This window comes from Mustelus asterias, chromosome 12 (genome assembly GCF_964213995.1).
Source record: "Mustelus asterias chromosome 12, sMusAst1.hap1.1, whole genome shotgun sequence".
Taxonomy (NCBI): Eukaryota; Metazoa; Chordata; class Chondrichthyes; order Carcharhiniformes; family Triakidae; genus Mustelus; species Mustelus asterias.
In genome coordinates, this window is record NC_135812.1 from 14066400 (window position 1) to 14091180 (window position 24781).

A 24781-nucleotide genomic window follows, 5' to 3' on the forward strand; every position below is an offset into this window, starting at 1 on the left:
AGTTGAGCAGTGGTTAGTCTCCAGGGAGTTCACACTCGGGGAGAGTGCAGCAGCCAATTTGCCAGTCCTCTTTGGCCAACCCCCCCAGAGAGGTAGAAGGTTAGAGGTCAAATTGCTGGCTGACTGACCAGCTAAGGAACAAAAAGAGGGATCACCTGGTCCAAGTCAGTTGCTAATAACTGGGGAACATAGCGAGAGAACTATTACTCCATTACGGCCTGATGTTACAGTTAGCACTGCTGCCTCACAGTGCCGGAGACCCAGGTTCAATTCCAGCCTCGGGTAACTGCGGAGTTTGCACATTCTCCCCGGGTCTGCGTGGGCTTCCTCCGGGTACTCCGGTTTCCTCCCATAGTCCAAAAGATGTGCAGTTAGTTTGACTGGCCATGTTAAATTGGCCCTAGTGTCAGGGGGATTAGCAGAGTAAATACTTGGGGTTACAGGGAGGGGGCCTGGGTGGGATTGATGTCAGTGCAGGCTCGAAGGGCCAAATGACCTCCTTTTGTACTGTCGGGATTCTATGATTTTTGAAATAAAGCAAACCAGAGCCAGTTCTATCCAGAAGAGTTACACTTAGGCCCTGTTAACAGGGATGGCATGACATTCCATTACAGGGTACCAAGCAATAAAGTCCTAATTGTAAAGGACACAGGATCTGCTTTGGAGAGTGAGATACCAATCACACCAAGAGAGAAAATAGCCAGACTTTGGGATACACAACTTCATTGAGTTAGCCTGCCAGACCCATGTGGACTTTCAGTGCAACCTAATACATCCCAACATGAATTGTTTGATAAAGCAGAAAGTGGGCAAAATTTTATTCTTTAATCACAAAACCTCTCCCCATTTCAATACTATAAAAGACCCCCCAAAAACAGCATCAATGCATCAGGCGCCGTATTGTTTACCTAATCTCCTTTGGTGGCAAAGGGTCCACTTCAACTCCTTCTCCAAATGATAACGGATGCAGCCTTGGCCCAAAGCCCGTGACTGGAAAAGGGGAAGTAATCAGAGTGTCCTGCAACAGAAAACACAACAGACAAAGATGTAAGAGTTTAGTGTGGACAGTGGAAGCACCCCCCCCCACCCGATCCATAGCTCCAGTGGCAACCCTGAGCTGGTTTCAGTCAAGCCAATTAATTACTGCGTATTTGAAAAAGCAGTAAGTCCCAATTCAGGGGGAAAAGAAACCTCAAAATTCACTAAACCTTGATTCCTGATTTGGAGTACAAGGTAACGCAGTAAATCAGTTGGAGCAGCCGCCTTTTTGATCAGACACCTCTCTTACGAGGCAAACAGGTCTTTTCTTTTTCCAGCCAGTTCTCAGCATCAAAACACAGTTTGCTGTTTCAGTGCTGAGAACGTACTTCAAGTTTGCGAGGGGCGACCTGATTGAGGTGTTCAAGTTTATGAGGGGCATGGACAGTGTGAATAGGGAGCAGCTGTTCTCCTTAGTTGAAGGGTCAGTTACGAGGGGACACCAGTTAAAAGTGAGGGGTGGGAGGTTCAGGGGGGGGATGTGAGGAAAAACGTCTTTACCCAGAGGGTGGTGACGGTCTGGAATGCGCTGCCTGGGAGGGTGGTGGAGGCGGGATGCCCCACATCCTTTAAAAAGTACCTGGATGAGTACTTGGCACTTCATAACATTCAAGGTTATGGGCCAAGTGCTGGCAAGTGGGATTGGGTGGGCAGGTCAGGGCCTTTCATGCGTTGGTACAGACGTGATGGGCTGAAGGGCCTCTTCTGCACTGCAGGATTCTGGGATTGTGAATTTTGCCGTCTTCAAAGAGGAGCAACAGTGCGACCAGCCTTCTAAATGGACAATCCATTAACTATTAGGTAAGAGGTTCAATAAGATGCATCTCCATAACCCTTCAGCTGAATATCTTTCTTAGCAGTCAAATGCATTTTAAACACTCAAAATATTCTAATTCTCCTGCAACAGTAAGATATTCCGACATGGAACAGAATCCCAATTAAAAAAATCAAAAGCCTCAGGACAGAAGATGAGATAGCCATTGGTCAGAGATGAACAAATGTTGCCGTGACAATGTAAAATGGTCACCAGCAAAAAGAGCGCGCAAAATACGGGAAAACTGATATTCGAACACTCAGCTGGTCAGACGGCAGCGGTGGAGAAAGGAACAAGAGTTAATGTTTCGGTCGATAACCTATCACAAGTAGTTGGCCAAGTATTAACTGATGTGTTTTATTCAACTATCCTGGGATGCAAATAAATTTTGCAGAGTAGTTAGCCGGAGGGTGTCCAACACTGCTAAGTCTAGCCACAGAGTTCCTTTCCTTTGCCTTCACATTCTTTGGATATTAAGCACACAAAACCTGCTCCAACTATGGCTAGCTTCACTGGGAGTTATCATAAAGCAGAGGGGCCCTTTGGCCCATTGAATCTGCACCGACATGAGAAACATCAGACTGTGTTCTTAATCAGAGGGTCCAAGCACCATAGTGTCAGAGTCATAACAGTCCCTTCAGCCCACCATCAAATACCAATCTCTACTAATCCTATTTACCAGCTCTTGGATCACAGCCTACTATGCCTTGGTGATTTAAGTGCTCGTCCAGGTGCTTTTTAAACGTTGCGAGAGTACCTGCCTCCACCACCCTCTCAAGCAGCACATTCCATATTTCCACTACCTTCTGGATGAAAAACAATTTCCTCAGATCCCCTCTAAACCAGATGAACAGTACGACAGCACTAATGCTGGGGTCTCATTCACGATTGTCCAAGGCTCGTTACCCTTCATCTGGTTTAGATTGGGAATTTAATAACAGTTTATTCCAGTGAACAGGCAGATTTCCAATACCGACACAGCTGATCACAGGACTGAAAACGTACCTGGCTGCACGCACTCTGTTCCGCGGGGAGGGGGGACCTGCACTTAGCATAGGCTCAGATACAGCACAGGATTGTAAACGTACCTAGCTGCATCCTGTCCTGTTGGATGAGCTCCACCCTTGCAGCAGCTGTAGGATTGGGCTCCACCCAAAGTGAGAGCGAGAGAGAAAAACTTGCACGGTGGCACAGTAACTGTGTGTAGAGTTTGCACATTCTCCCCGTGCCTGCGTCAGTTTCCTCCGGGTGCTCTGGTTTCCTCCCACAGTCCAAAGATATGCAGGTTAGGTGGATAGGTCTTGCTTAAATGGCCCCTTAGTGTCTGAACTTGTGTAGGTAAGGTGAATTAGGGGTTACAGGGATCGGGCAGGGGATGTGTGGTCCGGGGTAAGATGCTGAGTCGGTGCAGACTTGATGGGCTGAATGGCCTCCTTCTGCACTGTAGGCATTCTATGATTCTATATTGTAGCCCCTTTCACAATCTGAGGAAGCTCTAAAGCCCTTTACAGCCAGTTAGGCATTTTTGAAATGCAGTCACTGTTGTAATGTAGGAAACACGACAGCCAATTTGCACACAGCTTCCAGTGACAATGACCAGATAATCTGCTTCTGTGAAGATAATGGAGGGATAAACATTGGTCAGCAAACCAGAGAGAACAACCCTGCTCGTCTTTGAAACAGTAACATGGGATCTTTCATCACCCAAGGGCAAACTGGGCCTCAATATCAACATCTTACCCAAAGACGACGCCTCCAACAGTGTACTGCACTGGAGTGTCACCCTCGATGTGTGCGCTCAAATCACCCGAGTGGGACTCAAACCCACAATCGTCTAACACAGGAGATGGAAGTGCAGCCAGCTGAGCCACAGCCGACAATGATTCAAATCCACAAGTCAGCGGGCGGACTGTTTCTCCCCGCCCCCCTCTCCAATCAGCTTTCCAGCCTAAAAATGTTTACAGGCTGGAGACTGACATTTTCAAATGCCAGGGGTACATTGAGGGCAGGTGAAGCTTGCGGAGGAGAGGAAACCTACTGGGCGAGGTCTTGGATGTGTACAGGGCAGCAGACCTTTTCTGGCTATAGGTGGTCTTGCCTTTCGTGAGATACCTACAAAAGTAGGGATGTGCATTTATGGAGCTTTCGGTTTTCCCTGTTTATTGAAAGATCGGTAAGAAGTCTCACAACACCAGGTTAAAGTCCAACAGGTTTATTTGGTAGCAAATACCATAAGCTTTCGGAGCACAGCTCCTTCGTCAGATGGAGTGGATATCTGTTCTCAAACAGTGCACAGACACAGAAATCAAGTTACAGAATACTAATTAGAATGCAAATCTCTACAGCCAGCCAGGTCTTAAAGGTACAGATAATGTGGGTGGAGGGAGCATTCAACACAGGTTACAGATTGTGTATTGTCTCCAGACAGAACAGCTAGTGAGATTCTACAAGCCCAGGAGGAAAGCTGTGAGGGTTACTGATAATGTGACATAAATCCAACATCCCGGTTTAGGCCGTCCTCATGTGTGCGGAACTTGGCTATCAGTTTCTGCTCAGCCAGTCCAACGCCGGCATCTCCACATATTGAAAGATCACCTTCTCCCTCCTGCTTAGAGTATCCAGCCCCACATTTCCAAAAGCATCACTGAAAGGTAGCTAAAGTATGTCGAGTCCACAATGGTGAGATTATACTGATCTATCAGACATGGAGGTCTGATGTGCCAAACAGCCTCTCCTTGTTTCACTTCCCTTGCCTGCCATTCTGTTGTATTGAAGGAGATTGAGCAATTCGTGCCAAAAACCCATTTTTAACAATTCTAATTCTCACAGGCTGTAAAAACATCATATGCACCCTCAGCCGTAATCGATTGCACGCGGCAGGTTTACCATTTAAGGACCGTCTAGCTGTGAAGAGAATGAATGCACCAGACAATTGCCAGTCTATGTCATTTTCCACCCCCCTCTCTATATTCACTCCATCGTCAATACAATTATCTTTAATTCGAAAGCCGACACACAAAAAAACACACAGCTATCCTCAAGTTCCCCTTAATTACTATGCTGTGGTATTTCAGTAGCTGCAGAGCTGTCAATCCAGCTCCGCAGGGACTCATGGAACCCACTTCAGCGCTGACTTCTAGAGTCAGCAATTATACAATCGGAGGTGGGGGTAGGAAAGTGCTTACCCCCACGCCAGCCCCCCCCCCCCCTCCCCCTCCCAGCCTTCAAACAAGAAATGGGGTTTGATCTCACCATCTTTTGGGTCAAACAAGAAAGCCAGCCAAAGCTTCTGCTCTTAATCCCGCTCTGTGAAACTCATTAAATGACCCAAGTTAGAGAAAAACAGAATATGCGCATAGTGTACATCATATAATCGGGCTCATGTGATGCCCTCCCATAGTCATTTGTACTTTATTAAGGTGCCAATTTGAAATAAGTGACTGTGGAGAGAGAAACAGAATTAACATTTCCAATCCGTCTGACTGAAGGAGACTCTCTCTGGTTCTCTCTCCACAGATACTACCAAGGCCCACAGCATTTTCTGTTTCTATTTCAGATTTCCAGCATCCCCAGTATTTTGCTTTTACTGAAAAGGTGATTAACTGGACAAAGAGCAGCCATTTAAGTACATCCCAACACGCGCTCAAACCTGGTTTTGGAGGGGTGATGCGGAGGAAAGAGAGAGGAACATAGCTGGAACAGGCCATTCAGCCCTACGGCCTGCTCAGCCATTCAAGATGATCATGGCTGTTCTGACCATGGTCTCAACTCCACCTTCCTGTCTGCCCCCATCATCCTCGACTCTCTTAATCAAACTTAGCCTTAAAAATATTCAACAACCCAGCCCCCACTACTTCCGAGGGAAGCAAATTCCATAGACTAATGACCCTCAGTAAAAAAAAATGTCCTCACCTCTATTAAACCTAGACCACTTATCTTTAAACCATGACCCCCGAGTTCTAGTCTCTCCCACAAGAGGAAACATTCACTTGGGATTCACCCTAGCCACCAACTGGAATAAAATACTTTTGAATGTAAACAGATAACCAGGACGGAACCTCTGCGCTGGAAGGGCTTGCAGTTTTCGGTACATGTTCACTTTGGCACGATAGTGAGAAAATCATGGAGATGGAAGTGGTTAAGAGGAAATTTGATAGAGGTGTTCAAACTCATGAGGGGGATGGGGATAGTAAACAAGGAGAAACTGTTCCCACACGTAAAAAGGATCGAGAACGAGGGGGCACAGATTTAAAATCATTTGCAAAAGAAGCAAACGTGATGCAAGAGAAAACCTTTTCACAAAGCATGAAGTTGGGGTCTGGAATACACTGCCTGGAAGTGTGGTGGAGGCAGGTTCAATCGAGGCATTCAAGAAGGCAGTAAATGATTATTTGAATAGCAACGGTATGCAAGGGGAAAAGACAGGAGAATGGCAGTAAATCATAATGGTCATTTGGAGAGCCGGTGCAGACACGATGGGCCGAATGGCCCCCTTCTGCGCCATAACAATTCTGTGATTCTGATTGAGAGATCAAATGCACCACCACCAATGGTGCAGTCCCCAAGAAAACATACTGCATATTTATAGACTTCTCATTTTGGCATTTGTGCGTCTACACAAAAGGGGAAATTGGAGATATCCAGACTCTTCAATTATGAAAGGTGGTGGTAGAGTGGGTGTATTGTTTATACGAAAGCCAAAACGCAAAAGATAAATCCAGAGAACTACTTCAAAGTAAGCCTTAAATGGTAGGAGAGAGAGGAAGGATGCAAGGAAATATTCAAGTCGGTGAACGGAAATTTTTAGGATTGATGTCGGAAGGTCCTTTATTAGACTCTCAGTAGTTGGAAGGGAGACTGGGTTGGATGCTCGAGTCTAAATCCGTGTGACCATTCAATGCTGTGAATGGGGTGGGGAAGATAGTACAGACAGGGAGATATCGGCTTTCCAACAGGAATGATCAAAGATGTCAGAAAATTATACATCATCTCTCCCGTAACCACAATCGCGCACAATAAATCTCTGTTCACGTCACAATTCATGGGCGACAGCCTGTGGCCATTTTAGACACACACTGGTTGTACCTCCCCATGGTGCTACAGAGTGTATTACGGTAGAAGGCTTGGTTTTAAAAACTGTGTCCTGTTCCCAACTGATGTCTTCCTGAAACCAGTCACCCGATGAGCTATCCAGGACGACTGGCCCTCTGCCGTTCCTTCCCCGTAGAAGGAGCTACATCTAGTCTCTGCAGAAAGCCCTCTTATGGGCAATTATCTTAGTGAGAATCAGAGTCCAGAAGATGCTCCCATCTTGTATAACTCCATGGCACAATACAGTAAGTGTCTATTCACTATACCATCTGTGTACAGCATTTCACAATTTATATTGTTGTCCTATAAATATGCTATTAGTATTCTTGAAGGAAGTGAGAGGATCATCAGTTGGAAATGTGTGGTGTTAGTGGCTCAGAAGGTTGGATGAATAATACATGATGTGGAGATGCCGGCGTTGGACTTGGGTAGGCACAGTAAGAAGTCTCACAACACCAGGTTAAAGTCCAACAGATTTATTTGGTAGCACGAGCTTTTGGAGCGCTGCTGACCTGATGGTGTTGTGAGACTTCTTACTATGAATAATACAAGCATGAGAAAACAGTTTGCATTTCCCCAATACTCAAGTGAGCTCCCACACGCAGTCATTATAAAACATGCCCTTATATGGTGCCTTATCAATGCCAAATGTCTTAGACAACTCAATATAATAAATCCCTTTTTGGAGTACGGCGACTTATGTGCTCAGTACTGGCAGTGTCCCAGAAGCAAAGAGGAGGGGAACAGCCAGCTAATCCTAGTATTGGATGAGGGTGGACTGTTGCCCAGGTCTTGGTACATGCGTGGAAGCAGGTCCCTCTTTCAAAGAGGGAATAAAAAGTCATACAATATTTAAATCAAAATTACAAATTCTACGTCAGACCAACTGCATGTTTACAAAAGGACAACTTTCGCGATTAAGAGAAACCAACTGAAGAGATGGCAGTCAATGTTTCGGACCGAGAAGAAACTGCAGAATCGCTCTGCTCCCAAAGAATGCGCGAGTGACACAGGCCTGAACACATACTTCACCCCCTCTCTTATCACTGTACCTTCCACACTGTGGTGACATCCCAGCTCCCCACTCTATTGCAGCCTCACCACGGGTTACATCATGATAAACACACACATCTTCCCAAGAAATTCCAGACATGTTTAGTTTCCTAACGTTTCTTTGTGTGGACGTTAAAAAGCAAATTCCCAAAGATCGTTCAAGGTTTTGATGGTGTATAAAAAATAAATACCAAGTACAAAAATATATTGGTAGGAACTACATACAATAAAATCATTATCTAGCACGTGTGGGGAATGGGCAGTGCCAGATATTGGAATGCAGCGCAATACCAGTAGCGTAAACTAATATGCAAGTACGCAGAAAGAACTATATTCTTTTCACTTTTACTCTTCAAAGTACATTCAAACATAAATTAAAAGTGTAAAATAACACCATATACAGGTACAGGTTCCAGATTACTTCCTGATTGCTTCTGGTTGATAAAGTGATGCATCATGTTAAAGTTTTAAAGTTTATTTATTAGTGTCACAAATAGGCTTACATTAACACTGCAATGCGGCTACTGTGAAAATCCCCCCAGTCGCCATCCTGTGTTCGGGTACACAGAGGGAGAATTTAGCATGACCAATGCACCTAATCAGCACGTCTTTCAGATCACTAAAGGATCACTACAGTGCAGGAGCGGCCATCAAGACCATCGAGCCCATACCGACAACAATCCTACCCAGGCTCTAGCCCTGTAACCCCACGTAGAGAGACTGAGTAGACTGGGACTATACTCATTGGAATTCAGAACAATGAGGGGAGATCTTATAAAAACATAAGATTATGAAGGGAACAGATAAGATAGAAGCAGGGAGGATGTTGGGACTTTATTCCCTGGAGCGTAGAAGATTGAGGGGAGATTTGATAGAGGTGTATAAGATTTTGATGGGTATAGATAGAGTGAATGCAAGCAGGCTTTTTCCGCTGAGGCTAGGGGAGAAAAAAAACCAGAGGGCATGGGTTAAGGGTGAAAGGAGAAAAGTTTAAAGGGAATATTAGGGGGGGCTTCTTCACGCAGAGAGTGGTGGGAGTGTGGAATGAGCTGCCGGATAAAGTGGTAAATGCGGGGTCACTTTTAACATTTAAGAAAAACTTGGACGGGTTCATGGATGAGAGGGGTGTGGAGGGATATGGTCCAAGTGCAGGTCAGTGGGACTAGGCATAAAATGGTTCGGCACAGACAAGAAGAGCCAAAAGGCCTGTTTCTGAGCTGTAATTTTCTATGGTTCTATGTTTCCACTGGCAGGTGAAACTAGGACTAGGGGGCATAGCCTCAAAATAAGGAGGAGCAGATATGGACTGAGTTGAGGAGGAATTACTTTATCCAAAGGGTTGTGAATCTGTGGAATTCCCTGCCCAGTGAAACAGTTGAGGCTACCTCACTGAATGTTTTTAAAGGCAAGGAAAGATAAATTTTTCAACAGTGAAGGAATTAAGGGTTATGGTGAGCGAGCGGGTAAGTGGAGCTGAGTCCACGAAAAGATCAGCCATGATCTTATTGAATGGCGGAGCAGGCTTGAGGAGCCAGATGGCCTACTCCTGCTCCTAGCTCTTATGTTCTTATGTATTTACTCTGCTAATCCCCCTGACTCCAAGGGTCAATTTAGCATAGCCAATCAACCTACCCCACACATTTTTGAACTGTGGGAGGAAACCCGAGCACCCAGAGGGAACCCACGCAGACAGGCGGAGAATGTGCAAACTCCACACAGAGAGTTCACCCAAGGCCGGAATTGAACCCAGGTCCCTGGCATTGAGAGGCAGCAGTGCTAACCACTGTGCTGCCATTTGTTAGAGAAAGAGACATCAGAAATGACAACTAGAAGAGAATTCTGGTTGGTGCGGTGCTGGATGACAAGGCTTACTGTGTATGTAAACATATCATTTGTAAAAAGCCAGCTATTGCCTGAACAGTTGCACAAGAAAACATAGCAGGAGATTCCTGTTCATATTTCCTGTGTCGGTTAAGGTTGTTAACTGTTTTCAGTTACTGACACCACAGAATAACAGACCCTTAAACGTGACTTTTTACAAAAGAGTTTTGCACTAATTTTAAATATAAACAGTTGAACGAAAAGAGAGATAATTCAGTGAACCAAAAGTTATGTACGCATTCTTCTGCAAATGGTAAGAGTTATGACTTACCCTTTCCTATCAGCTATCCATCATCTCTCCCCTCTGTGAAATGCTCTGCCTGGATTAAATGGAATATTATCCAGGTTTTACGCGACTTTAAACAAGCCAAAATTCCCAACGTTTAAAGATAAACACTGACCCCCCCCCAACATGACAAGTTAACAGATGTACATCGAGAGACCAGGCGCTTCAACCATCTCCCTTGCCTTCGCGCTGAAAGGTGTCAGCTGCTTTGCACTTTCTGACATCTTTTTATAAATATTACAAAACAAAAATGCACTCAAGGCCGAATACCATAGTTTCATTGCAACAACAAATCATCCCTTGTCAGAACCAAAGACCGTTTGATCAGATTCTCAGGCATTCAAAGGCCTGTAGTCTGTGCGTGTGTGTGACCTCTTGCGCCGATACCCGACCCATGGTTGGCCAACCTCAAAGGACGGTTCTCCTCAGGTGTTTCCATTACCCACTTCAAACTATACTCAACATGATGAGAAAAAAAAATTAAAAGAAGTTTTGCCTTAAATTTACCAATCCTTATTAATATTTAGAAGACTTTTTATTCGTTCATGGGACATGGGCGCTGCCGGCAGGGCCAGTATTTATTGCCCTCAGATATGGGCAATAAAGAGTCAGCTACATTGCTGTGGATCTGGAATCACATGTAGGCCAGACCAGGTAAGGACGGCAGATTTCCTTCCCTCAAGAACATGACTGAACCAGATGGGTTTTTACGACAATCGACAACGGTTTCATGGTTATCAGTAAACTTTCAAATCCAGATATCTACTGAATTCAAATTCCACCATCTGCCATGGTGGGATTCAAACCCCAGTCCCCAAAGCATTACCCTGGGTCTCTGGATTACTAATCCAGTGACAATACCACTGCCTCCCCTTCGACTTCGATGCAAACCTCACCCAATTGACCCATCCTGAAGGCAGTGTAGAGGGGTATTCGGGCTCAATGTGAAACATTCTCCAAAAACAACCAAACTGAAGAAAAGGAGGGTTTAAACTGAGGAAAATGTCAAACCTAAAGTGAGTTTACAAAAGTAGCTTAGCAAACAAGAGCGCTCTCAAATTGGATTCACTGTCTGTACAGAGCTAGTGACCTTTTGCCTGGGCAGTTGCTCGAGTAACAAATGGCCTCAGTGCCCCCAAGTTTAGGATGGGTGAAGGAACAGTCAAGATTCCCACTTGGATTGCCATTCAGTGATTCTTCCCGCCCCCTGTCGACCCTACACTTCATGGAAATCCACACACACGGGGATGTTGGGTGAGCACCGGTCAGATTCAGCAGGGACACTCTCAACCCACCCCTCAGTGGACTCCAGAGGTTCAACAAGGGCAATTAGACAAGAGCACTCATATAACTGTACTTTGGATTGAGACAACATCTCAGGAGGAGGGGGAGGGGGATCAGCAGCAAATATTGGCAACAGTCGCTGGTGGGGGGAGGGGAGCAGAAAGGGAAGAACTGCCACAGCAGCAAAAACCATACGGCTCAGTTTTGAACTGTTTCAAGAAGGCTGCTCCTTTCGACTAGGAAAACATGCTGGGTAACTCGCAGTCTCCAACTTTAAATCATTGGAGCAACATTTTGTCCCCCCCCCCCTGCTAAAGGAGTGATGTTGCCATAAGGAGTTCTCTGCGGAGAAATCTACAACTTTATATACAAGTTTAAGAGTCCAATCTCCCCCAACCCCCTTATCATTTTGCATGTTCCCCCTTCTCATGTTTTACATTCCTCCTCTCTGGAAGGGGAGAGAGATTTTGCTGTTGGGGGTGAGCCAAGGGAAAGAAAAAGTGTCCTGATTCTGTTACCTCACCTTTCACGGGTTTACCCAGACAGTGTTAGCAGCTTTTTAAAAATAAAATGTTTCTTTCTTTGAGAATTTTCAACTCTATATTCAGTACGATACGCAACCAATTCCCGGTATTCAGCACAGTACAGAACAATCACCACTTCACATGTATACATGGAGAAGACCAGCAAAGATCAATACAACTAATTCAAAGAATCAGACATCATAATCCTTGGCGAGCAGCTTTTTAAACCTCATCTGAGGGCCACATGGACATGTTCAGCTTGAATAACTCCGTCGACAACATAAACACCCCATTGCCCTCCCCACGTTTCCAATCTTAGTTGCAAAAGCCAATCTTAGCACCCGTACATCTAATCTGATTGGAATCAGCACCTTTGTAAAGGCACTGGCTTTTTGAGGACTCTCTATTTACAAATGCTCTCCCTCAGTGCAGCAGCAATAGTATCCAAATTGATGCATCTTGCTTCTATGAAGGAATAGTGCAGCAAACTACTCGTGAACGGAAAGTCAGAGCAGAACATGTTGCACAAGAGAAGGTGATCACAACTTAAGTTTTTCACAAAAAGGAAATTAGCATTCAGGACACTTCCATAAATATATTTAGTCAGATCACTTTAAGCCAAATACAATGGAACAGTGGCACAGTTAGCACTGCTGCCTCACAGCGCCAGTGACCCGGGTTCAATTCTGGCCTTGGGTCACTGCCTGTGTGGAGTTTGCACATTCTCCTCAGTCTGCGTGGGTTCCCTCCAGGTGCTCCAATTTCCTCCCAGAGTCCAAAGATGTGCAGGTGAGGTGGATTGAGCAAGCTAAATTTAAATTGCCCATGTCAGGGGAACGAGCAGGCGTTACGGGGATAGGGCCTGAGTTGTCAGTGCAGGCTCGATGGGCCGAATGGTCTCCTTCTGCACTGTAGGGATTCTATGATAATCTGAACACTTAAGAATGAAGGCTAAAATGAATCCATAGCAGTAGGACCATATAAGGAAAAGCCCATCCCCAGTTTGGACTAAGATAGCTGATCTTAGCTACTGCTTCAATTCTCCAAACATCTCTTGCATATTGGAATGGCGGAAGACGTCAGCAACAGCCAGGTATCCTATTGCTAATCACTTTCCAGTCACCTCTGAATCTTTCACAAGTCTATGTTTGTTGCGGACAGAATCAGAGGCAGTGGTCAGGCTCCCTAGCAGCCAGACAGCACTTTGTAAACCTCCCCCCCCCACCCCCTCAAAAGCTCCCCCAGCTCCGCCGCACTTTTGACCCACCGCAGCAGGCATTCCACCTCAAGAACAAGGCGGGGTCACAATTCTCACTCCAGGAGCTGGTCAGAATACAGCGATAAGATCGCACATAAAGAACTTCTGAGTTAGAACGAGACAGAACAAGAATCAAAGGCAGACAGAAATCAGTTCCAGATCAGCTAACTCCACGACAGAACCAACACGCACATATCCTATAACCATTTATAAAATAAGCTTGGCATGTGGCCCTTTTTAAAAAAAACACACGCCCAACATGTAAATTCTCAGTTGCTGGAGTAAAATCAAAAAGAAGAGTGTCTGTTGTGTGGCCAATCCCAGAGTACTATTTTGATAAAGTAACCACAAAACAAATGAATCCAGTCGCTGCACATGCAAATTCAGCAGAAAATTAGAAGCTACATTTGAATTTGCCCTGTGAATCATTAAACACCACGGCAGCCTCCAAAACAAATAACTCCCCCTGCAAAGTACTATTCCAAATATCATACATCAGAATTAGTAAAACACACAGAAACAGAGAGCTCCCATTAGCAGTACGTTCAATCTTTTTACACAAAAACCCATTCCTACTTAGAACGACTGACTGAAGATCTGACGTGGCCCAAATTTAACACTCTGCTTCACAAATACAAGAGGCTTCAATTTATCGGCACAGCGTCAATATCCCTCTCTCCCATGGATCTTTCCCCCCAATCTTTCCGTTTCCAAGTTGCAGGATCCACATGCTACTGCTTTGCTAACTCCCCGTTCAGGAGAGGCCAAGGCGTGAGTTATCAGAACACGTGTACACAAGGCCGCTTCAACATTTCTATGCTTTCCAAACCCAAGCAAGGTTTGGGCGATCAAACAGCCACTATCTGGTGTTAACGTCAGTGTCAAAACCATGGACAAGTTGCACATGGGAGCAACTCCCGCCTGCCACACAAACATCGTCCAACAGCAAGTACAACTCACTTCTCGTGCAAATGTATAAAATTCTACCTGTACCTGTTCCATTTTGTCTCAGCGATGTGTAGATATTTGCAGGACTGTCACCTAGCTGTAGGCAAATAGTTCAGCTGAAATTCTTTCCAATCCTCATTGCAACACCCATTGCATTTGTTTCCTCCTCTGGTTCCTCCCCTGAAGAGGCCATGTAAATTCAAGACACTTTGGAAGGGCTTTTTTGAAAACATGCCTCAAGATCAGGTCTAAATACTACTGGGGCATTTGGGACCTTTCCTCATCTCGCTGTAGCCACAACTCAAAAAGAAGCAACTGATACCATAAAATCCCTACAGTGCAGGAGGAGGCCATCTGGAACCTGCACTGACAACAATCCCACCCAGGCCCTATTCCCATAACCCCACATATTTACCCTGTCAATCCCCCTGACACCAAGGGGCAATTTAGCATGGCCAATCAACCTAACTCGCACATCTTTGGCCTGTGGGAGGAAACCGGAGCACCCGGAGGAAACCCACGTAGACACGGGGAGAACGTGCAAACTCTACACAGACAGTGACCCGAGGCTGGAATTGAACCCGGGTCTCTGGCGCTGTGAGGCAGCAGTGCTAACCGCTGTGCCACCTGCAACTCCTGTTCTAAATTACCATCAGTACTGACTTCCCCGAAGACCAGCTAGACTTCCCTCCATATCATCAGGGTGGCGGTGGGGAATAAACTCTGGACATAATCCTCAATGCCTGGCCCAGCATCCAGCAGACAATCCCACCTTCTCCTGTCCCAGGCAAATCAAATCATCAAGAAAAGCAAAATAAAATTTAAAAATTGCTGCACTCAGATTAGAAAACGTTCCAGGTGAGGTTTGGACTCCGAATAGAAATCGCTTAACAGCTTAGAACTCTCAGCAGCTGCTACCTAACTGAACCAGTGTGCTGAGCTCTGGGGGTTCAAAGCTAGCCATTGTTATTAGAGGAGTATTTCACAACCAGAACTTGCACTTATCTATCCTTTTAATGTAGAAAAAACATCCCAATGTGCTTGACTGAGCCAAGGCTCATGAGGAACAGCTACCTGGCGCCTCCTATTGGCTGACAGCAGCTTATTTTAACTATTGCACCTTTCTTGCAAGTTAAGAAAGATGAGGCAAGAGCAGCTAGCTCCTGTTGACCAATTGGAACACATCATCTCAGTGCATGGTGCCAAAGAACAGGACTCCAACCAGATATCAGTGACTGCTCTTCAAAAAGTATTTCATTATTTGTGAAACACAGTTTATAGAAGCAAACACAGCATGCAACTGCACACAACAAGTTATCATTTTGCTGTTCGTGGGAGCAAGTCCAGAAGATATAGGAGCAGAGTTAGGCCATTTTGCCCATTGATTCTGCTCCGCCATTCAATCATGGCTGATACGTTTCTCAACCCCATTCTCCTGCCTTTTCCCCATAACCTTTGATCTCCTTGCCAATCAAGAACCTATCTATCTCTGTCTTAAGTACACTCCATGACCTGACCTCCACAGCTTTCTGTGGCAATGAATTCCATAGATTCACCACCCTCTGTCTGAAGAAATTCCTCCTCATCTCGATTCTAAAGGATCGTCCCTTTACTCTGAGGCTGTGCCCTCGGATCCTAGTCTCGACTTCGAATGGAAACATCTTCCCCACATCCACTCTATCCAGGCCTTACAGTATTCTGTAAACTTCAATGAGATCCACCCCCTAATCCTTTTAAACTCCATCGAGGACAGACCCAGAGTCCTCAAACGCACCTCATACGTCAAGATGAATGACCAACTTAAATTGTGTTGGCCGGGGGTAGGAATGTTGACCGGGAAATCGGGTGAGCTCCTTGCTTTTCTTTGAGGAGTATTGCAGGATCTTTCACATCCGTCCAAGGCCTCAGTTTAGCCCCTGATCCAAAAGACTTTGCTCTCAGCACAGGGCATTAGACTGAATCGTGGGCTGAAGTCAGGAGTGGAGCTTAACCTTTCAAGCTTAAATGACTCAGGCGAGTGTACTACCAAGCTGACTCACAAGAGGAACTGAAAAGACAAAATAAATAGAGATAATGTTCCACAAGCCTAGTCATTTTGTTTGAAAAGGATTTGGCGGCAGTTGGGAGGAGCATGGAGGCGCACCAAAAAAAAAGAATTGGCCACTTGCTCACTCTTGAGTAAATAGGTTTATTTTACTGGTCAAGCGAGCTCCATAAAAATGGAATATTAAAAATTTTAGACAAAGATTCTCTGTATTCCAATCTGCTTGAATGTTCCCAATAGGCTAGTGTAGACTGGAATGATACCACTGCCGCTCCCAGCAAAGCTGCTTGCAGCTAAGTGACATATTAAACATTAGTACAATGACAGCAGTGTGGTCAGTACAGAGCAAAGTTACCTCAATCATTAAATACTATACAAGCAACTTATTCTTTGCTTGTTTGGGTAACTATTAACTTATTAAATCTGATTAAATCTAATATTTCTAAGCATTTCCTATCCCTGCGCGTCAATGACCGAAACTGGCGAGACCCAACATTCAATTCTTCTCTCTCCCCTGTCTAAAAGAACTGATTCAGATCATATAAACTGACCGCAAAAATACATTGTTCAAATAGCTAACTGTGGCTTAGCTGGTAACACACTCGTGTTTAAGTCAGAAGCTGATGGCTTCAAGTCCCACTTCAAATGCTTGATCACAAAAATCAAGGCTGACATTCTAATGGAGAACTGAGGGAGTGCTACACTGTCTGAGGTGCCATTGTACAGGTGAGATACAAAAGATCCCGAGGCACAGAAGAGCAGGATATTTCAATCGACATCATGAAAAAAAAAATGTTCTGGTCATTTATTACTTTGCTGTTTATGGGACCACAAATTGGCTCTTTTACGAGGGGAGACGAAGGCCTAGTGGTATTATTGCTAGACTATTAATCCAGAAGCTTAGCTAATGTTCTAGGGACCCTGGTTCGAATCCCGCCACGGCAGATGGTGGAATTTGAATTCAATTAACAATATCTGGAATTAAGAATCTACTGATGACCATGAAACCATTGTCGATTGTCGGAAAAATCCATCTGATTCACTAATGCCCTTTCGGGAAGGAAATCTGCCATCCTTACCCGGTTTGGCCTACATGTGGCTCCAGAGCCACAGCAATGTGGTTGACTCTCAACTGCCCTCAGGCAACTAGGGATGGGCAGTAAATGCTGGCCAGCCAGTGACCTCATGTCCCATGTAAAAAAAATGACCGCAATTTCAAATGTAATTCATTGTCTACAGACAGAGAGCCAGCGTGGATATGGGCTGAATGGCCTCCTTCAATGATTCTACAACTCTATAAAGGACTTTAGCTCTGAGGTTTTGGCAGGCATTATATAAATGCAAGTTTTTTTTGAAATAGTTTTTTTTTTTAAATATTTATAGATAATCTCAAACTTTTATCACCTCAATGTGTTCAGAAATTACCCAGACAAGATTGAACACTGAAATAAAATAGGGCCAAGTTGTTGAGGGTTAAATACAGTTAACCCCCACTGCCACGAATAGACTGGAGCTGTCAGGGAAATATCACTTTCGATCAAGGCTGGAATTTCGAAATGGCAAAACATCCCGCCCTCCTTAAATACCTGGGGTGTTTGCATTCCATATCTCAGGGAGTGTTTCCCACATCTTCGTAAAGGTCTCTGCACCATAAATCTTTGAAAGCAACGTGTTAAGCAAGTTCAAAACCAACATTTTCAAGACTCTCGTGGGAGGATTTTAAAGAAAAAAATTAAAGATACGCAGCGGCATGGTTCCAATGGACAGAAAGGAGATTGTTCCTCAGAGAGACTGACAATCACCACTTTGAGAAGAACCAGAGGATCCACTGCAGCAAGATTCAAAAGGGCACTTGGTTTGCTGACTGGAGATGGGCCGGTGTGACTTCAGCAGAAACAGAACAAAGTGGGCTGAAACAAGACTGGATTGTACAAGACACGGCTACGCCAAATTCTTGACAAAATTACCAGACAAAATATCATCAATGCAGTTTAAATTGCAGTCAGCAACAGCAGGTCAATGGGTTTGTACAAGAGAGGATTTCTCCTCCTCTATGGTTATTGATCATTCTCAGGCCATTTAACTGGTCTTTATGATCTTATTCCAACCTCCCCCCTGCCGCGCCCCCCCCCCAATAACTCCTATTTTTATTTCCACATGAAATGAAACATGATTAAAGTCAGAGAGCCCAGGTTTATTTGGAAGGCAGGGGAGGGAGGGAGGGGAAGATTTCGCCCTAAAAAGGCAAAACAAATAAATTAAATTAAAAATAGACTGGGCTGCAACCCAGCGCCCTGCTGGTGACTTGTGGCGTCCAAGTGATACCCAACACTCGGATCACGATCACAAGGGACATCAGGTGCCGGCACAGCCAGCCAGTCCCCAGCTTTGTGGACACTGACTGAACTGATACTGAATCGGCTTCTCTGTCCAGGCCTCAATCACAGAGACCTGAAGCCAATTTGGATCAAACAGGCCAACCATCAGTAAACATCCAAACTCACACTTCCCAACAGCTAGACAAAGAGGACGTTGGTAGAGCTCTGGAAGGATATGACTAAAAGGGAGATTGAACCCTCCCGCTTAGTCATGAAGCTGTGTTTTTATAGCAATGTACTTACTGGCAGTGGTCATTGCCACTGTCAATATTCCACTTCAAATAAACACACCACTATGGATGGGAGTCACAGGTTTTGTTTGCAATTCAACAAACAAGGCTTTCTTCCCTTTGCTTTGCCCTGGAGGCAACTCAATAATGTACTGCCGACTCAATAAAATACCATAGACCTCCAAGTTTAGCTTCTGTCCAACAACCTACATCAATTCTGAAAGATAAAATTTCAATTTCTTTTCATAAGTTCATAAGATACAGGAGCAGAATTAGGCCATTCGGCCCATCGCGTCTGCTCTGCCATTCGATCATGGCTGATATGCTCCTCATCCCCATTTTCCTGCCTTCTCCCCATAACCCTTCAACCCCATTACCAATTAAAAATCTGTCTAACTCCTCCTTAAATGTATTCACTGTCCCAGCATCCACCGCACTTTGGGACAGTGAATTCCACAGATTCACAACCCTTCGGGAGAAGTAGTTTCTCCTCAACTCTGTTTTAAATTAGCTACCTCTTATCCTAAGACTATGGCCTCTTGTCCTAGAATGCCCCACAAGAGGAAGCATCCGCTCCACATCTACTTTATCCATACCTTTTATCATCTTGTACACCTCAATTTGATCTCCCCTCATTCTTCTAAATTCCAGAGAGAGTGTCGGCCTAAACTGTTCAATCTCTCTTCATACGACAAGCCCCTCATCTCTGGAATCGATCTAGTGAACCTCCTTTCATTTCTGGTCAAACTCAGGAGGAAGCCCACTCTAAGCTTCTGGAAAAACCGACAAATTATTTCACTGGAAGCTGGAGACTGCATGCACCCAATGAAACCTCCTGCCCCATAGAGGTTACTGTACGGGGACAATCCTGGTTTATTAGTAGCGTGCAAAGTGTTGTGCGTCGTTATTTTGTATACAAGGAAGGTGCACAAGTTTCATAGAAATGTATAAATTTCAAACAGGGTTAGACAGGGTAGATTCAGGAAAAATGTTCCCAATGGTGGAGGAGTTCAGAATTAGGGGTCATAGTTTGAGGATAAGGGGTAAACCTTTTAGAACTGAGGCGAGGAGAAATTTCTTCACCCAGAGAGTGGTGAATATGTTGGAATTCACTACCACAGAATGTAGTTGAGGCCAAAACATTGTGTGATTTCAAGAGGAAATTAGATATAGCTCTTGGGGCTAAAGGGATCAGGATATGGAGTTGGATGATCAGCCATGATCAAAATGAATGGCGGAGCAGGCTCGAAGGGCCGAATGGCCTACTCCTGCTTCTAGTTTTTAAGTGCTGCAGAAATAGCCCAAATTGTGCCTTTAATGTGGTATAACGTCCCAAGGTGCTTCACAGGAATGTCATCAAACTAAGTTTAACACCAGGGTACAGAAGGAGACATTAGGACAGCTTGGTCAAGGAGGTAGATTTTTAAAATGGAGCATCTTAAGATGGAGGCACAGTGGGGACATTTGGGAAGCAAATTCCTCATTTAGAGCCTAAACAGCTGAGGGTCTGGCCACGAATGACGGAGCAACTGGAAAAAAAAAATCAGGATTCTACAAGAATTATCAATTGTATTGGAATAATCAGTGGATAAAAGCACCAAGTTTCAGCTTGGATTGGATGGACCCAATTGCTCCCTTCCATGTTGCAATAACTCTAGGGCCACAACCAGTTAAACTGACCAGAAGCAACAGGTTCAATTTCCAGCAACTTAGACACTCAGCAAGAACAGTTGTAGTGTGGTTATAATTTGCCCATATACCCTGAACTGAGGCAAAAATGGATAAGCGAAGAAACAAAAACGCCCAAGTTTCTTGTTTACTGTCGCTATCCTGTTGGACAGTGGATTGGGTTCGGCCATGATGCCCTTAAATGATTCAATTAACCATTGATGCTCACTAGCCAAAGGACCACCTGAACCAGGCACTCGGGAAGCTGCTAACAACCATGGACCATAACACAGCAACAATTAACCCTTTCAATGTTGGGAGGTGGTGGGGCAAAACTGAAGGGGAGAAATTACTGGTTTACCATTAAGCTCAAAAATTTTATTTAAAAACTCAAAAAACTCTTGAATTTACTGATTCAGATTTCAAAAACATTCATACAGATCCAACATTCATACCCTGACAGTCGCCTACTGGCACAGCACCTATGTAGTAAGCAGGTGTGCTAAAAGGAGCCTTTGTAGACATCAACATCGTGTGCCCACCATTTCACCAAAATAGCTCTTAAAACAGAGAAGAGGGAGGAACCCTCTGCAGAGAAACCCCGATACATTCCCGTGAGTGCAGCCAAGCTCTACTCCTGGGTGGTCTTCTGTCAGCCTGAGTGTGAAATGTAAAACACAAGGAATGGGAAAAATGCTCATGTTCAGTGCGAGAGAGATGGACATTTTCTCAAAGTCTCCCCGCGACTCCCATTCCCAGATGACGTCTCGGGGTGAAGTAACAGCACACCAGACAGAAAAAAAACCCAAAAGCATTGACAGCGAAGGGTGTCACTGTCAGGAATTGGAACACTCCCAGGTCGGGTACAACAGCATTGCCAGCCACAGGAAGAAATCAAGTGTTCGATTCTGCGGCTGTTGTTGCAGCTTCAGAGGATTACCCTCTAGCTGCTCATTATGAATTCCCCGAGTCTCCACAATCTCTAAGAAACCACGTTAAAGGGCGTCTGTTTTCTACAGGTCAAGATCCACCTGGAAATGGGCAAACACTTACACAGAGCGTCCTTGGAACTGGCAGACTAGAGAATTCTCAACCACCAGTCAGAGCTGAATTTACAGCTCAGGAGAACAAATGGACAGTGCATTTGTTAGTCGTTGCTCTACCTAGGTCCCCAAAAACTGGGATGAACTTCTATACATGTTAGATGAAGGAATATCAATGTGGAGGGAGGGAGGGAGGGAAACACTATTTTGGGCACTCAGATCAGAGACAGCAAGCATTAGGACACAATAAAATTTCCCTCAACACTGATGTGGCATTGCCCAACACAGCGGCATTGCCCACATGAGCCATTCTTATGATCTCTGGGTAGAATTGTGAATTGAAAGCTGAATTACAAGTAGGTTCATAATAATCCCAGTGGGGTGTGAAAGCTACAAGATTGACAGCAACCCTGTGGCAGTAGATGTAGAGAGGGCATGAGGAATAACCTTTGTTATGCAAAGGATAGTGGATGTCTGGAATTCACTGCCCAAGTTGGTGGTGAAGAGGGAGACCCTAAAAACTTTTTTAAAAGTACCTGGATCTGCACCTTAAGTGCTGTAAGCTACAGGGTTATGGGCTAAGTGCAGAAGGTGGAATTAGCAAGGTCATCTGGGTGTCCTTTGGCTGGTATGGACAAGATAGGCTGAATGGCCTCTTTCTGTGCTGTAACTTTTCTATGGTTTGGTTCAGATTATTGGTCAGAGTGGAATGGGAGACCCTCAAACCATCAACCTCCAGACTTCAAACCCAGGTATGAACAGACAGCCTGTGAGCCAACCAATTGGTGAAGAACTGCAGGAAGAATGTTTTACAGCAATTAAAGGATGGGGGGGGGGGGGAATGATGAGACAAAATGAAGCTGAGATTCATGGTGGATGCAGAGACAGTGGTGACAATGTACAACTAACAATTGCCCAAGTGGGTCAGGAGCATGAGTGATCACCATAGTCTCGAGAATGTGCAACTTAACAACAACCAACGCCTCTATTTCTAAATCACGCTGATTAAACCTGATGCTCAAGTGCCCTGGCCAAGATCCAATGGGTGGAGGTGGGGTGGCAGAAGTGACACGTGTGCTGCTGGCGAAGGGAAACGTACCGCGCCCAGCACCCCAGGCCAGGCCAGCCCAGCCCAGCCCCGCAACACACTGCAGCCTCTGGCAGCACTCTCACTGCTTACCAGCAGGTCACTCATAGACTCACTGAAGTTCACATTATCACCACCACCACCTGACCCACCCACCCCCCACCCACCCACCCGTCCACGGAGCAGCCTCGACAGCTTTCAACCATCTGCAGTTTGGAAGCTCTGCAAGTTTAAAACCATCAAAGCCCCACGGACGGAAATCAGAGAGAAGTTGCCGAGCCGGAGATGAACCGCAAGGAGAAACATTGAAGGCTCGGATCGAAACTGCTGCCCTGCTCCCAAAACACAAACCCTCCCTCCATATAACCGAGTCACAATTAATCCCAACCATTCTCTACCCTCCACACCTAGTAATAAAAGATTGAGGGGGAGGGGGGGTGATTAAAAGGCAAAAAAATTCCTAATCCGAAAATAACCCTTAACATTTTTTGTGAATATTAAGAATCAACAATAAATTCACTTAAAACTAAGTTCTAAGTTTTCATAAATATATATTTGACAGACTTTTAGTTTGAAAGTTCAGAGATACATTTATTAATATACTTAGGTTGAGAGTTCAGATATATTTGAATAGATTTAGTTTGAGTTCAGAGATATATTTATTGATAGACTTAGTTTGAGAATTCAAAGATATATTTGATAGACTTAGTTTGAGTGTTCAGATGTATTGGATAGATTTAGTTTGAGTTCAGAGATATATTTGTCAAAATTACTGGTCTAATCTTGGCAGAGTTGCATCAAAGTTTCTAAATGAGTTAAATCCATTTTAAATCAAAGCAAATTAGATATTTTATTTTACCTGCACTTGTACAACTGAATCACCCTCTCCTTCTCCCTTTATAGTTATTACACAAAAAAAGGTCCAGCTCACTGCTTATACCCACCGTGTGGGGAGTGTGTCCTCCTCCCCTGGCTGTGAAGACCGGGTCCTCTTGATCCAGCAGCCGGTTCTCGCCTCCTCCCGGGGACGGCAGCCAGGCGCCGGGTGTGGGGCTGGGGCTTGGGGGGAGCCCGGAGTCGGGACTGTCCAGGACCCGCTCGCCCAGCCGCTTGGGCTCCACCAGAGGACCAGTCACCTCCTGCAGGTTCAAACTGCCCACCATCGCAGCTTACAGCGACAATCTCGCCCCGAACCACCTCTTGTATATGTGTGTGTGTAAAAATATATATGTGGCTTTTTTTAAAAAAAAGGCAAGATTGTAAAAATAATTGAAAAAAAATCCAGTGACTTGCAACTTATAAAAAACTGTTTTTTGTCTTTACAAAATAACCTCGCTCTGCTGCAGATTTAAACCCTGTATTAATTGCTAATCTTCTCTCACACACACATACAGGCAGGCAGACCTGAACACTGGTGTGCTAACACTTGAGGTGGTTTGTGTAACTTTCAGAGTCAAGGCTGCTGCTAGCTCAAGGATTTCATTGTTCCTGTCAAACTCTTGATTATGAAGAGGCTGGAGGTAACGCCTGCCAAAGCTGCAGATTGGCTGCACCAGGGATCATGTGTACATGCGGGGCGGAAGGGGAGAAAGAGGGGAGGGAGGGGGGTGAACACAGTTTGAAGGGGGTGGGGTACACACGCATACATTCATACAACAAACTTCCTCCCCTTCACCAAGTCGGGACCGTCCTATCAATTGACCCACTGTGCGGCTGCAGGGAACATCCCCTCTCCCCCGCGCCCTCACATGTTTTACGAAGCTGAGTGCAGCAGATGCAAGACATTGTAACACTATTTTTAAAGGGCGGAATTTTTATAATTCAGGCGGGCTGTGTACGCGTGGGGATACAGCATATGCCAACGGGAGGAAGATGTGATATGTGTGCACAAACAGCATATTCTTCATTGTATTTTGGGGGGGGGGGGGGTTGAATTTTGAGTTTAATAAAGGGAGGGGTTTAGATTTCAGCTGCATTTACTCAAGGTTTTGCACCAAGCACTTGCACATCAACTTAAATGCATCTAATTGGTCGTGAATGAAGCCCAGTCCATCAGTCAAACCAGTCTCCCATCCATTGACACTGTTTACACTTCCCGTTGCCTCGGCAAAGCAGCCAGCATAATCAAGGACCCCCATGCACCCCAGACATTCT

The 24781-nt window shown here is 45.0% G+C and overlaps 1 protein-coding gene across 1 annotated transcript in view; it reads right to left on the reverse strand.

The window, feature by feature from the left end:
• The window catches only part of rflnb (refilin B), a 30358-nt gene extending 5962 nt beyond the window's left edge, over window positions 1-24396 (reverse strand). The window contains exons 1-2 of the mRNA XM_078224773.1: window positions 23572-24396; window positions 909-1018 (exon numbers count right to left, since the gene is read on the reverse strand). Of these exons, the coding sequence (XP_078080899.1) occupies window positions 909-1018; window positions 23572-23790 (329 nt within the window). The 5' untranslated portion in view covers window positions 23791-24396. The remainder of the gene's footprint in view (window positions 1-908; window positions 1019-23571) is intronic.
• Window positions 24397-24781: the final 385 nt, after the last annotated feature.